General features: G+C 35.5%; 1 protein-coding gene across 1 annotated transcript in view; it reads left to right on the top strand.

Annotated features, from left to right (window-relative positions):
- Positions 1 to 16215, top strand: part of PIGX (phosphatidylinositol glycan anchor biosynthesis class X) — a 26359-nt gene extending 10144 nt beyond the window's left edge. The window contains exons 4-7 of the mRNA XM_060149036.1: positions 1288 to 1429; positions 10575 to 10788; positions 12691 to 12791; positions 15709 to 16215. Coding sequence (XP_060005019.1) covers positions 1288 to 1429; positions 10575 to 10788; positions 12691 to 12791; positions 15709 to 15852 — 601 coding nt within the window. The 3' untranslated portion in view covers positions 15853 to 16215. The remainder of the gene's footprint in view (positions 1 to 1287; positions 1430 to 10574; positions 10789 to 12690; positions 12792 to 15708) is intronic.

Raw genomic sequence — 16215 nt, 5'->3', positions numbered from 1 at the left:
GGTGTGTTAGTTTCTGCTTTATAACAAAGTGAATCAGTCATACATAAACATATGTTCCCATATGTCTTCCCTGTTGCGTCTCCCTCCCTCCCACCCTCCCCATCCCACCCCTCCAGGCTGTCACAAAGCACCGAGCCAATATCCCTGTGCCATGCGGCTGCTTCCCACTAGCTATCTACCTTACTGCGTTTGTTAGTGTGTATATGCCCATGACTCTCTCTCGCCCTGTCAAAGCTCACCCTTCCCCCTCCCCATAACCTCAAGTCCGTTCTCTAAGAGGTCTGCGTCTTTATTCCTGCTTAACTGTTTTTAATTGTACACTTCAGTGATATTAAGGACATTCACATTGTTGTGTTACCATCACTACTATCCATCCATAAATCTCTTCATGTTGCAAAACTGAAACTCTGTGCCTCTTAACAATAACTCCCCATTCTTCCCTTCCCCCTGCCCCAGGCAACCACCATTCTATTTCTATCTCTGTGGGAATCTCTGCTGAGCCCTTTGGTCTCTACGCTTTGGTTGGTTGGAATGTAGTGTCTCCCCACCCTCTGCGAAATTTCAGAATTTCTCATCTTTCACTTCCCTTGTAATTCTTTGTCTAGTCTTGTGGAGTTACATCTTACTCACGCTTATTTTAGTATTCAACAAAAACTCAAGGGGACTCCATTTCAGACTTCTAGAACTCTTTCTACGAAGTTCCTTCCTTTCTGGAACATAGCACTGTGACTTCTAGCTACTTAAGCCTCCCTTATCTTCTGTCTCTGTTTTCTCACTTAAGCAAAACCACTGTGCTTTGGATCTTCTTCCCTGCACTTGGTCCAGAATGGGCCTCCAGACAGAATGCCAGGACAATTATCCATTTAGGTTTATAATCTATTTCAAATTAATATTTGTAGGATGGTATGAGGTAGAGGTCAAGATTCAGTTTTTTCTATATAAATACACAGTTGTTTCAGTACCATTTGCTGAAAAGACAATATTATCCCCATCAAATTATATTGGCACCTTTATTTTAAAAGGTGTGTGTCTGTTTCTGGACTCCATCCCTTTCCATTGATCTTTGTCTGTTTTCACACTAATACTATATTATGGCTTATGACATGAATTTATGAAAGATCTAATGAGTGGTTCTGATGTGATATAAATATTTCATTTGACTTGATATAACCTTGTTTTGAAAAACTAATTTGAAATATAGTATTTCTACTAACTTGAATATAACGTTATACTAGCTCATTTAAAAAATGAATGAAGATATTTACTTTAAACATACTTGTCTTACAGAGACCTGTTAATAAAAGTGAAATTTGGAGAGAGCATTGAGGACTTACAGACCTGCCGACTCTTAATTAAACAGTACATCCCGACAGGACTTTTTGTGGATCCGTATGAGTTGGCATCATTACGAGAGAGAAACATAACAGAGGTACAAGTGTTAGAGGGATTTTTTTTGAGAGAGAAATTATTGTAGGGATGCTATAATTTGGATTAAGGCAAAATAGGTAAGACAACATTGTAGTACTTTTGTATTGATTTTTTTAAAATGTATAAAGTAACCTTTTAAAGATAGGACGGGAATATTCTTTATAAAGTGAGTGATACCTGTCATACTTGTCAGTAGTAAGCCAACTAAACCGATGTTGTTAAAGCTTCTGTTTGAGAAGATTAATAGTTAATAAATACTGCTTCAACAACAACTTTGTTAAATTGACATATACCCCAACACCTGTATAATTTGGGTATGGGAGGAAACAAAACAAATATTTATTGGATATCTGTATGACAAATATCTTCTTTTTTTTTTTTTAAAGGAAGCAAGGTAAAATTAAGCATTATAAGAAAGACTATGTCCCACACCCTTTACATAGATTAATCTTATAACAACCTTGGAAAGATTGCATTCTATAGTTAAGGAAACAGGCACAGAGAGGCCAAATAACTTATCCAGGATCACATAGGCAAATGGAAAAGCCAAGAAAATGAATCCAGGATTGTCTGATTGCAAAGTTGTCGTTCTTTTGGGAAATAAATCTTACTCCTTAGTTAAGGGTTTCGCTAACTTTGATAAGAATCACCTGTGCAGGTTATTGTCTGCCTGGGAACGTTTAATTCAGCAGTTCATATTGGACCCCAAAATCTGTTAATGACTCAGGTGATTCCTGTTAAGAATTTTTGGGGAACACTGTCTTAATTCATAGGATTATAATCTATATATGAATTTCTAAAAAACAAAATGGATATGCTTAGAGTCATTTATGATGGCGGTTAATTTAATTGTGGTTTAGGCCAATTTCTTCACCTGTTTTATTTACTTAAGTTTGTTTTTGAGTAGGTAATTACATTCTCATGATTCAAAATTCAGGGGGTGTAAAAATGTATACATGATAAGCTTCCACCTATTTTTTAACCCCCAGTCACCATTTCTTCCTGTGCTCTGGAAATACAGTGTTTTTGGAATCGTAAGTTTCACTCAATCAAAATGTGTTAGGGCTTCTGCCTTGGCCAAGTTGGAGAACAGGGACCAGATTTACTTTCCCACTTGAAACAACCAAGGAATAGACAAAATATATGAAATAATGGAAAAAATAATTGAATATCAGGCAGTGATATCTTAGAGATGGGAAATAAATAAGGTTAGCCCTTCAGTTGTCCTAGCTTTTTGCATGAGAGTTTTCAGGCTGTAGTACTGGGAGGGTAAACCCAAGCAGAGCCTGGTGGACTTCTTGAGTTGAGGAGATAAAGGTAAGATTTGGGAAAGACCAAAGTCACTAGAATTCACTAGACAGTGTACCAGAGAGGAGAGAACTGCAAAGAGACAAACTGCAGAGATCCTTAGAGGTTCCCCTCAAGCACATAGTTGAGTATTAATTAGTGCATGCATGTGAGGAAACTGCTTGATGCTGGGAAAAGAACCATATGAAAAAATTAGAGGTAACAGTGTCGCACACTGACTCAGTTGTAGTGCCTGTTCCCACCATCCAGACTAGGAAAATCCTCGTAATTCACTGGGCATTGGATAGATTAAACAGAAGAACTTTTTCTCAGTAGTGGGGAATACTAAGCCCTAGACTGCACATTGCTTCAGTCCTGCTTAACAAATTTCAAAACCAAGACCTTCCAAAAATCAAACTGTTGCAAGTAGATTTACTGCATTCGAAACAAAGCTCAAAAATATTTATAGGAATGCAGGAATATCTAGCACCCAAAAAGATCAAAATGTCTTGACTCTGATAAAAAGTTTGCAAGGATGCAAGGATGTGGGAAAATATGACCTGTAATGAGGAGATCAATGAATCAGTCAAAACTGATGCAGAACCGACCCAGATATTAGAATTAACAGACAGGCCAAGAAAATAGTTATTATAACTGCGTTCCATATGTTCAAAAAGGTAAGTAGAGAAATGGAAGATATATGAAAGGACAGTTGACCTTTTAAAGATTAAGACTACAAAGTGTGAGATGGAAAATATTCTGGATGAAATTAATGGCAGATCAATGCAGAAGAAAAGATTAATGAACTTGAAATCATAGCAATAGAAACTACCAAAAATATAAAAGAGATTAAAAAAAGAAATGTAAAAAGTGAGTAGAGCATTAGTGAGTTGTGGGACAACTTCAAGTGGCCCCCACAGTAAGTGTAACTGGGCTGCTTCCAAGAGATGTCTGCACCCCTGCATTCATTGCAGCACTGTTTACAATAGCCAGGGTATGGAAACAACCTAGGCATCCATCAATGGATAAACAGACAAAGAAGTGTGAGAGAGAGATAGAGATATAAAAATGAGAGCTATATATAAATGTGTATATACATGTGTGTGTATGTGGGTATATATATGTGTATATACACATAAATATGTATACACACACAGACACACAGTGGAATGTTATTCAGCCATAAAAAAGAAAATCCTGCCATTTGCAACAGAACACATGAACTGTGAGGGCATTATGCTAGGTAAAATAAGTCAGAGAAAGACAAATATTGTATGATCTCACTTATATGTGGAATCTAAGAAAAACTGAACTCAGAAACAGAGAGTAGGTTGTTGGTTGCCAGGGGTGAGAATGTGGGGAAAATGGATGAATGTAGTCAAAGAGTACAAACTTCCAGTTATAAGATGAGTAAGTTCTGAAAATCTAATGTACAGCATGGTAACTATAGTTAACGATACTGTATTGTATACTTGAAACTTGCTAAGAGAGTATACTTTAAAAGTACTCACCTCACACACACACACACACACACACACACACATAAAGGTAATTATGTGAGGTGATGGATGTGTTAACTAATCTTATTATGGTAATCATTTTGTAATATATACATATATCAGATCTTCATGTTGTACACCTTAAACCTACACAATGTTGTATGTCAATTATATCTCAGTAAAGCTGGGGGGGAGGTGTAATGGGAGTCCACAAGGAGAGAGGAAAGAGATGGAGATGGAAAAAATATTTGGAGAAATAATGGCTGAGGGACTTCCCTGGTGGCCCAGTGGTTAAGAATCCTCCTTCCAATGCAGAGGATGCGGGTTCAATCCCTGATTCGGGAACTAAGATCCCACATGCCACGGGACAACTAAGCCTGTGCACCATAACTGGTGAGCCCGCATGCCTCAACTAGAGAGCCTATGTGCCACAAACTATAGAGCCCACGCTCTCTAGAGCCTGCGTGCCACAACTAAGGAGCCCATGCACTCTGGAACCCATGTACCGCAACTAGAGAGAAGCCTGCGCGCTGCAATGAAGAGCCTGCGTGCCATAACGAAAGATCCTACATGCCACAGTGAAGATCTGGTGTGTCGCAAGTAAGACCCAACGCAGCCAGAAAGAAAGAAATAATGGCTGAGAAATTTTCAAATTTGATGAAAACTATAAACCCACATATCTACAATGCTCAAGTACAAGAAATATGAAGGAAACTACACCAAGGTACATGATAATCAAATTGTTTAAAACAATGATAATGAGAAAATCTTAAAAGCATCAAGATGAAAAAACCACATGTAAAATACAGAGGACCAAAGATAAGAATAACAGCAGATTTCTTGTCAAAAATAATGCAAACAAGAAAATGGAGTAGCATCATCTTTAAAGTATTGAAAAAAACCTGTGAATTTAGAATTCTGTAGCCAGTGAAAATACCTTTCAAGGTGAAGGTGAAATAAAGACTTTTTCAGACGTACAGGCTGAAAGAATTCATTACCATCAGACCTCCAATACAAGAAATGTTAGAAGAGGTCCTTCAGGCAGAAGGAAAATGATACCAAATGAAATCTATATGTACACCAAGGAAAGACCAGCACTTGAAATATAACTACTGGGTAAATATGACTTTTTTCTCTTATTATTTAAATTTTTCCAAGATAATTGACAAAAAATAATAACAATGTAGTGTAGCCATTCTTAACCATGTCTAAGAATAAAATGTATGATAGCACTATCACAAAAGCTGGGAAGTGAAAAATGAAATACACTTTTGTAAGGTTGTTATACTAAATATAAGGCAGTTTAATATCACTTGAAGGTAGACTCTGCTACATTAAAGATGTTTACTGTAAACCCTAAAGTAACCACAAAAATGACAAAATAGAGTTGTAGTTAATATGCCAGCAAAGCAGATTAAATGGAACTATAAAAAACATTCAGTTACCCAGAAAGAAGGCAGAGAAAGAAGATAAAGGGAACAAAAAATAGGCGTAAGATATAGAGAACAAGATGAATTAAACTTAACCATATCAATAAGCGTATTAAGTGTAAATGTCTAAATATCTCGATTGAAAGTCAGAGATTTTCAGATTGGATAAGAAAGCAAGACCCAACTGTATGTTGCATGCAAGAAATGAACTTTAAATTTTAAAACAAAAGATAGAACATGCTCACACTGATCAAAAGAAAGCTGAAGTGGCTATATTAATATTAGGCAAAGGGATTTCAGAGCCAAGACTATCACCAGTGCTAAGGAGGGTCATTTTGATAAAGGGATCAACTAATCAGAAGGAAATAATAATCCTAAACATTTATGCCACTAATAACAGAGATTCAAAATGCACAAAGAAAAACTGGTAGAACTGTAAGGTGAAATAGATGAATCCACAGTTATAGTTGGAGATTTCGGTACCCTTCTCTCAATAATTGACATAATAAGTAGATAGAAAATTGATAAGGATATGGAAGATTTGAACCAAACTATCAACCAACTTGACCTAATTAGCATTCATGGAACACTCCACCTGAAAACAATAGAATACACATTCTTTTTTTAGGTGTACATGGAATATTTACCAAGATAGATCACTCTAGGCCATAAAACAAGCCTCAATAAATTTAGAAGAATTCAAGATGTGCCAAGAATATTCTCTGACTACAGAGGAATTCAGTTATAAATAAAGACGAGAAAGATCTCTAGAAAACCCTCAAACATTTGGGAACTAATTAGCATACTTCTAAGAAATACATGGTCAAACAAGAAATCAAAAGGGAAATAAAGAATTTTGAGCTGAATGGAAATGAAAATACAAAATATCAGAACTAGTGGGGTACTGCTAAAGCTGTGTTTAGAGGGAAATTTGTAGCACTAAAATGCCTATTTTAGAAAGAAGAGAGGTCTCAGTCAGTGTTTTCAGCTAAGCCTCCTTAATCTATGAAAAGAAGAGCACATGAAACCAAAGTAGAAGAATATAAATAGTGAAGATCATAGCAGAAATTAATGTACTAGAAAACAGAAACACAATAGGGAAAGCCAGTGAAACCAAAAACTTGTTCTTTAAGAGGGATAAAATTGATAGACCCTTAGCCAGTCTGATTATAAAAAAAATAAGTACTGTTAGAATTAACATCCCTGTGTCAGAAAAGTATTGTACATTTCATTTTTTATAAAGTTTTACATTTTTAGATTGTACAAGTTATTCAAAGATACCAATTACTGTGTCTTAATTGGGGAATGTTTGGGGTTGTTTTGAAAGAGCTCTAGCCTGTGAGAGAAAGATCTGTTGAACGTTACAGATATGGTACAAAAGTTTTATAGCTTAATTCATTTAACTTTGCTCTGGTGGTTTATGACATGTGTAGTTGAGTGTTGACATGAAAAAGTATAGGTCCATGTCTGTTAACCAGTGCATGTTGCTCTAGGATTAATTTTTGATACATAATTTCAATTTCTTGATAACATTCTATTGCTGTTGTTTTATCATGGTGAAAGTGGAACAATGAATTCTGACTTTTGTGGATCAGCGTAGAGTCACTGGACTTTTTGGGGTTGCACTGATGGTTTGGCACGTGTTTGGGAGATTTACCAGCATCTAGCTATTGTCTAGATCACTTTTGATTGTCAGGTTATGATTTTCAAAAATATTTCTCTATTATTTTGAATCTAAATTGATACACATACCTGTAACTCTCTTGAGATTTTGATCACCTCTCAATCGGTATACCTATTTGTACATTTCCCCCCTTCCCTATTGTAGCTAGGTGTCAAGAAATTCATAGCCTAAACTCCTGAGTCGGCTCCAGGACCTTAGACTGTTGTTTGTGGACTAGCTTCTGCTGGTTCTTAGTTGATCTTGGTTTAAAATGGATTTGGGTCTCTGTTGAGGTTCATTAAAAAGAAATTATCCCCATTTAAAATTTTGAGACATAATTCACATGACATAAAATTCACCCTTTGGAAATGTGTAATTTAGTAGTTTTTAGTATATTCATAAAGTTGTGCAACCATCACCACTATCTAATTCCAGATATTTTCATTACTTGCAAAAGAAAACCCCTATAAAGCTGATTTTTGAGATTCAGATACCCAGAATAAAATTTTTTGAACCGTCATCAAATAATCCTTTGACCAACAGGGCCCTACCTGTTGTTCTGGCCCTACCAGAATGCCGTGTAGCAATTTGCCTCATTTTCATTATATCCCAGCTTAAATTCATATTAAAAATATTCTCAATTTTTGGCAAGTGACCATATTTTTATTTCTATGGAAAAATAAGCAATAAACAAACAAAAATAAACAAAACAGCTCAATAATTAGAGAAGCTGAAGATCATAGTACCATCATAAATTCTAAATAGCACAATCAGGAATATACTTCATATTAGTTCTACTTATTACACTTAATTTTCACTAGATAAACATGGGCTATTTTATATTATTTAACCTAATTGAATAGGAGAGTCAGTTTGACCTGGCTTTGAATCTTGTCTCCTTTACTTACTAGCTACAGTATATTGTTTATCCACCCCGATACTTTGTTTGCTCATTTATATAATGGGGCTAAGAGTTCCTACCTGATAGTGTTCTTGTGAAAATTAAAGGAGATAACATATATAAACCACTTGGTGAAACACCTAAGTACTCAAAGTTATCTTTATTATCTTGTCATCTGTGTTGACAAGATAGAACATTTGGGCTTATGTGTTATTTTGATTTGTAACTAGTTGTACCCAAAGAGTTTATTAATAAATTTCTAGCAGGAGGTCTCTAGTAAAATTCCTTAGGGGTTTGCTCTTATGATCCTCCTGGTCAACATTTTTATCCTTAGATAAAAATACAAAAGACACAGTTATCAAGTTCATAAATGTTACATTAATGCTGGTTGACAGATTGGGATTTCAATTAAATCTCAATAGCCTAGAAAAAATGGACTGTAGCCAGAAAGATAAATTTAATAGAGAGAGATATAAAGCCCTGCATTTAATTAGTAAAACATCAATTACTCGATAAAATAGGATGGGAGTTATTTAAAGTTTTGTGCAAAAAGTTCAAATGAAAAATATAGGGATGAATAGGCAGAGCACAGGGTCTGTGAAACTATTCTGTATGATACTGTAATGATGAATACGTGTCACTTCACATTTGTGAAAAATCCATAGAATATACAATGTAAAGAGTGAACCCTAACTTAAACTATGGACTTTAGTTAATAATAATGTTCATCAGTTGTAACAAATGTACCAAACTGTTGTTAATAATAGAAAAAGCTCTGAGTGTGTGTGGGAGCTGTGGGGAGTATGTGGGAATGCTGTTATTTTCTGCTCAGTTTTTCTGTAAACCTAAAACTGCTCTAAAAAATGAAATCTATTAATTAAAAAAATAGAGAGAGATAGTATATAGATATGTGTCACACTGAAATGAGGCTGCTAAAAAGCTAATGCAATTTTTACACCTAGAAACTGAAAAAAAAAAGCTAATGCAATTTTTGCTAAAGAAGGTAGTGTTGCTACTATTTCCTCTGAGTATTTTGAAAGGCAACTGATACGATGCATGGTTTAGACACCATGTCATGAGAAACCAAGAAAACTGCATATTTGTTTGGGGAGGAGAAAACTTAGTGGGGGCAGTGTGGTTGCCTTCTGATGTATAAGGGACCCTTAGTAAAACAGAGGACATATTTATTGCAGATATTGTAAGCATCGACAATTGGTGAATTATTATGGGTCAGAGCATCAAGTTTCTACTAATAAAAAAGGAATAATTTTAACAGTACATAAAGTGAGATGACTCAAAGTAATGAACTCCCTTCCAGTCATTGAAAGCATTAAAATAGTGGCTGGATACTTGATAAATACTCTCATTGGAACAGTGGTTTAACTTGATTACCTCCAGGTTCCTTATGGCTCAAGATTATATAATTCCTTGACCTTTACCAATAAGTTCTGTTACTCCTGTGATGAACAGAGAAGAAACAACATGTGAAAATATAGCACTTGGTATCACTGTCAAATAGAAGAATTAGAATGCTCGCTGTGGTGGGTAGAAGTTAATTCTATTTTTTTCTCTTTCCATAAAGAATCTAGAGAAAACTTGCATGTGTGTATGCATACACACACACATGAACACAGATTATGTATATAATGTTGATATACATGTGTATGTGTGTGCATATGTATATATGTGTGGTTTGATACATAAATATGTATGTATGTGTATATGGATACGTTTGTAAGTTAGGGCTAATTTCTGCCACATGTGCAGTTTTACTTTTGGTGTAGAATACTTATTTTAAAATGTTTTTTACCATATTATTTTTTAAAAGAATCATTTACCATTTTTTCCATTAACTTTTTATGCCCAGTATGGAAAGAGTGCTGACCTTTGCTTAGACTTCCTGACCACAGTGCTCTATCTTACTCACTACCATCTTACTTCTGTGAAGAACAGGAAATTAGCAGAATGACACCAGTCATTTTAACCCAATACTGGGTTAACTGTTTTTGTCATAGTTTTCATACTTATTGAATAATGCTATATTTATTCATGAAATTTCTTTTCTTGGTACCTGTGTAGTTACCTAAACAAAGGTTGATAAGGAAATTACATAGAAATTTTTATTATGGGGAAATTTCACACCCCAGAGTATAATTTCCTCAGTTTACTTTTAGTAAATGTTATTAAACACACATCATATCTTGTGTTTTCTACTTAAAATTGGGGATGGAAGGGGAATGGAAATTGTTTATAAGGGGGGTGTTTTGACATTTTTGCTCATCTATATAACAATCTTCTGGTTTTATTTATTTTTTAATCTTCCTCATTCATTTCTTCTGGACTAATATTTGTTTTCTTTTTGACAGGCAGTGATGGTTTCAGAAAATTTTAATATAGAGGCTCCCAACTATTTGTCCAAGGAGTCTGAAGTTCTCGTTTATGCCAGACAGGATTCACAGTGCATCGACTGTTTCCAAGCTTTTTTGCCTGTGCATTATCGCTATCATCGGCCACATAGTAAAGATGGAGAAACCTTTATTGTGCTCAATAACCCAGATTTATTGATGTATTGTGACCAAGGTAAGGATTGCAAGTCTTTTTGGAGAGTTGAAAATAAAATTAAAGGTATAATGGTAAGTCTGAAGTCAAGGACGGTGATAACAAAATCATGTTTCTTTTTTCTTTCTTTTAAACTTTTTGATTGTAAAATAAAGCACAGATATAGAAAAACTTCACAAATATATAGTTTAGTGACTTATTAGAAGGCAGATACCCAGGTAACTACCACCCAGGTCAAGAAACAGAACTTTGCCAGCTGCCCGAGCAGCAGCCCCGGGTGTCCTGTCCCAATCTCCTTTCCTGTAAGAGTAACACACTCTCCTGACTTTTAATCACTTCCTTATGTTTTTTTATACTTTTATCACTCAAGTGGGCGTTCTTAGACACTGTAGCTTAGCCTTGCCATTTTAAAAAAAAATGTTATTTCCATTAAGTCTCTTAATTTACAGATTTCCCCTCTATCTCCTTTAAAAAAAAATTTATCTGTTGAAGAACCGGGGTCATTTGAGACCCTATCACTGTTGGGGTTTGGGTGATTATACTCATTAGTTCATCTGACTTCTTTATTACTTGGAAATTGGCAGCTGGCTCGAGAGGTGTGATGAGATTCAGGTTTGATTCTTTTGGCCAGACTATAGGTGGTGATGTGATCTTTTATGAGTGGGCATATAATGTCTGGTTGTTTCTTTATTCAGCCATTGGTCCTTATTACTCCTTTGCTGCTTTCTATTTCTTCATACTGATACTGCAGGATTTGTAGCTGTTAGTGCTTTGTGTCCACTCACATGTATTTTGGTGTTTAAGGGGGATACTTTATCACCTAGTTTTGTTGTAAAAGTTGTCTATGAGTTATTGGTTTTGTGTGTGATTGTTTTTTCTGTTTTTATGTGTGGATTTTTTTTTTTGGCTGTGTTGGGTCTTTGTTGCTGCATGCGGGCTTTCTCTAGTTGTGGCGAGCAGGGGCTACTCTTCATTGCAGTGCGTGAGCTTCTCATTGCGGTGGCTTCTCTTTGTTGCAGAGCACGGGCTCTAGGCACGAGGGCTTCAGTAGTTGTGGCTCACGGGCTCTAGAGCTCAGGCTCAGTAGTTGTGGTGCGTGGGCTTAGTTGCTCCGCGGCATGTGGGATCTTCCTGGGCCAGGGCTCGAACCCGTGTCCCCTGCTTTGGCAGGTGGATTCTTAACCACTGCACCACCAGGGAAGTCCCTATGTGTGGATTTTAGTAAATTTAAAAACTATGCTCTCATCATTTTCAGTCTTCCTACAATCAAGACTTTAAGAAGCCCCTTTCAGATTTTGGTTCTTCGTGTCTCCAAACAGAAATCAGTAGCACTGTTACTAAAAATTGGCAGATAGAAAGTTTTTAATCATACATTTGCTGTCATCATATATTTCATGATGAGAAAACTTAAAAAGTATTCAACTATGTTAGCTTTGTTTATCCAACCTAGTTTTCTGTTTCTTTTCATGGTACATTTTACCTACCCTAAATAAACTTTGGAAAAGTGCTCCCTCCCAAGAGAGCAGCTGGGGTTCTGGAATTGTTCATTTTTTTGGTCTGAGTGTTCTTTACATGAGTGTGTTTTCTCTACGGAAATTTATCAAGTTGTAGGTTTAGGATCTGTTTATTCTTCTGAGATATGTTATACTTCAAAAAAAGTTTAAGTTAAAAAAAAATGGCCCCTGGTGTAGTGGGATTTGTTAAGAAGTCATGCTCAACTTCTATGCAGTCTTTGTAATTTTATAATTTCCTAGCCATCCACTTAGAACAGGCTATTAAAATAGAAGAGCACATGATAGTTGGGTCCAAATCATGTACATTGTGTATTAAAATATTTGAATACTCATATCCCAACATGAAAGACTGGCCTAGCCTCTAGTCCAGATCAGTTTTCTGATACGGTGTTCTACCACTTTTTCTCAGAGTTTCCAATTTTGAAATGCTGGGCTCAGTCAGAAGTGACAGCTCCTTGTGCTTTGAACAGTAAGGATAACTGCCAATGGAACAATATGAAATATAAATCAGTAAGTTAATATTTTATGTTGTTTTAGGTCATGCGGCCTCATATAAAACTCTTTCTATAATGTTTCTGCCACGTTTAAGGGATTAACATTTTATATTCTATCATAGAAAGCTGTTTTTTGTTTGTTTTTAATGTTGTTTCTTTGTTACTAATAGCAACAGTCATAGAATCATTTAATTTGGGGGATGGGGATTTAGAGTTAGTCCCAATGCCTCATTGATCCAGAGCTTAAGTATAGCTGATGGGCTTTTTAAAAGTGTGGAATGGTAAAGAAAAACAGTGGTGTGTCCATCTGATTTTAATCAATAAAACTTCACTTTATTTAGAACTTTTTATTAATTTTTGAGCAACAAAATGAATTAGTTGACTTTATTATATTACACAGAACAAGTGAAAAAAGGAAAGTAAAACTCTAAAGTTGTATCATTTCAACTGTGGTTAAGTTTCTAGACAGTTATACTGTTATTATAAATCTAAATCTAGGCTGTTTCAGGCCATTTTTGGTGTTTTAGCCTCCCAACTTGTTTTCAGTTATTAAATTAGGTAAGTATTAGTACTTCATTAACACTGGCTTTGTCTAAGGAGTCTGTAGTTTTCTACTTACCCTCTTGAGCTAACATAGTCTACTTTCCTCTCTTCAGAGTGGTAAGTCTTTGTACAACATACCTCTTTTCTTTCCCTCTTTTTTTCTGTTCTTTTGTTACTCTTTTAAGAGCTGCCTTTTAACTGATGCTTGTAGTATCTGAATTTCTCTTTGTTCCTAATTCTCTTTAAGGCCTGTTTTCTTTGGTTGAATGCCACAATCTGTGTCATTATTTTTACAATTTATTTTTACAAAGAGTCAAATGAGTTTGCAACAAAAATAAAAAAAATTTAAAAATTTAAACTAGCAGACAACATAACTGTCAATCAGATAAACATAAAGCAGATTTGTTCATATGTGTGGATATTTGGATTTGAAGTGTTTTCCTTGTAGTTGCTTAGAAGTATGTTTACCAGCTAATTCAGAAAACCACTACTGACAGGGAAGCCCTACTGCAAAGCCTATTATTTTGTATTGGAGAAACTTCTTTGAACAGACAGTTGGAAAGATGTATGATTGTGCTAATATGTTATGCAACATAAATTTGCTTTTGAGATTTCTATTGCCATAGAGTACCTGGATTTTTTTCAAACTCTAAAGTACATCTGGAGAATTACATTTGATTTTCTTATGTGAATGAAGAGTATGATTAGTATTTATACTATTTATGATGTATTGGTTTAAAAAATAGGTGGTGTGCATTGCTACACAATAAAAAATCACTCTATTAAAACATTTTGAATTCAGTTCTCTTTAAGACCATGTAACTTGAAATAGGAGGTCATAATTAAATACTTTGATTTTTTTCTTTGTTACATTTCTTGTTTATATATACCAGAAAAATAGGTGACCATTACTAAGATGGTGAACTGTACTAAGGCTTGTTTGAAAATGCCATTATTTGAAAGATGCTTTTAGATGGCACTTTGCTACAGACTGTGTTGGTAACTTTTTTTTTGCATGTGAAAGTGTAATCCATGCATTTATAAAAAGAAACCAAAAATAAAAGAATTCCCAAGTTACCTAAATTTTAATGTTTTTTAAAACTTTTTTTTTTTTTTTTTTTTTTTTTGCGGTACGCGGGCCTCTCACTGTTGTGGCCTCTCCCATTGCGGAGCAACAGGCTCCGGACGCGCAGGCTCAGCGGCCATGGCTCACGGACCCAGCCGCTCCGCGGCAATGTGGGATCTTCCCGGACCGGGGCACGAACCCACGTCCCCTGCATCGGCAGGCGGACTCTCAACCACTGCGCCAGCAGGGAAGCCCCAAACCTATTTTTAAACCATAAAACTTACCAGAGTTTCTAACTGAACCCCTTTATCTTCAAAACCAAATAGAAAATAGAAACCAAGTTGAACATAGGAGAACTTTTGTATTGCTAGTCAGTATTGCAACTACTTGGATGTTTTAAAAAACAGTAAAGGACACATTCAATTGTGTAATTTGTGAATAACAAACTTAAAAAAATTTTTTTTGGCTGCATTGGGTCTTCGTTGCTGCACGTGGGTTTTCTCTAGTTGCGGCGAGCAGGGACTACTCTTCGTTGCGGTGCACAGGCTTCTCATTGCAGTGTCTTCTTTTGTTGCGGAGCAAGGCTCTAGATGTGCGGGCTTCAGTAGTTGCAGCATGCGGGCTCAGTAGTTGCAGCACATGGGCCCTAGAGCATGTGGACTTAAGTAGTTGCGGTGCATGGGTTCAGTAGTCGTGGTGTGCGGGCTCTAGAGTGCAGGCTCTGTAGTTGTGGCACACGGGCTTAGGTGCTCTGCGACACGTGGGATCTTCCCGCACCAGGGATAGAACCTGTGTCCGCTGCATTGGCAGGTGGAGTCTTAATCACTGAGCCACCAGGGAAGTCCTAACAAACTTTTAAAAGCTGTTTGAGGAGAGAAACAGCAAAACAGGAAAGAATGGATCCTTTAGTTTTATTGTTGTTTTAATGTTTTTCCTTTAGGGCTTTAACTTCTAGATTATTCTGTATTCTAATATGAAACATAGTAAGAGGAAGTAAATGTTTATATTGATTACAGAGGTGACATTAGGATATAGCTAGTATTTTTTAACAATATACTTAACTCTATGTAAAAAGCAGAAAAAGTCAAAGCTAATGAGAATTTAAGAATTATTATGGGAATTGAGTCTGATTCTGTTAAATTAACTGAAATGTTGAATTTAAAAGAATCATTCAAATAATAATGTTATATGTAGCATAGCAATGGCTGAAAGATATTTAAAAGAAAAAAGAAAAAGTTAAAATTAAAAATCAAAGAAGCAGTGGTTTCGCCTTAGGACATTGATCTTAAATGTCTTTAACTTCTCTATCCATCTCTCTCCCTAGGTATATAAGAATGCGAATCTACAGGTTCCAGTGGGACTGACCATACATACCTCTTTAGTATGTTCTGTGACTCTGTTTATTACCATCTTGTGTTCTACTTTAATCCTTGTGGCTGTTTTCAAATATGGCCGTTTTTCCCTATGAGTTTTATGTAGTTAAACGCTTTCCATAAACCTAAATAAGACCTATTCATTTGTGACTAGAAGTGTTCTAGAATTGTCATTACTTTTTTCTTTCATCTTCATTTATGGCTAATATTATGTTTACTAGAGGAAATTCTGGATGATTCTCAGCTAATTTCAAAATTCAGTGCTCTGTTGTGTCGACCTCTCATAATCCTCAAGCATCAAGTGCCAATAGAGGAAACTTAATTCTGTTAAATTAATATTTATCTTGTGAGAAGTGACTTTATCTTCATTTGTGTTATAAATGAGTACTTTATGTATTAGAGACAAATTATCGCTAAAAATTGAGAAAATTGTTATGAATAAAATTAATTTGGATGAA

The sequence above is a fragment of the Lagenorhynchus albirostris genome, chromosome 5, assembly GCF_949774975.1.
Source record: "Lagenorhynchus albirostris chromosome 5, mLagAlb1.1, whole genome shotgun sequence".
Classification (NCBI taxonomy): Eukaryota; Metazoa; Chordata; class Mammalia; order Artiodactyla; family Delphinidae; genus Lagenorhynchus; species Lagenorhynchus albirostris.
The sequence above is the reverse complement of the archived record's forward strand: the minus strand, read 5'-3'. Positions and strand labels throughout refer to the sequence as shown.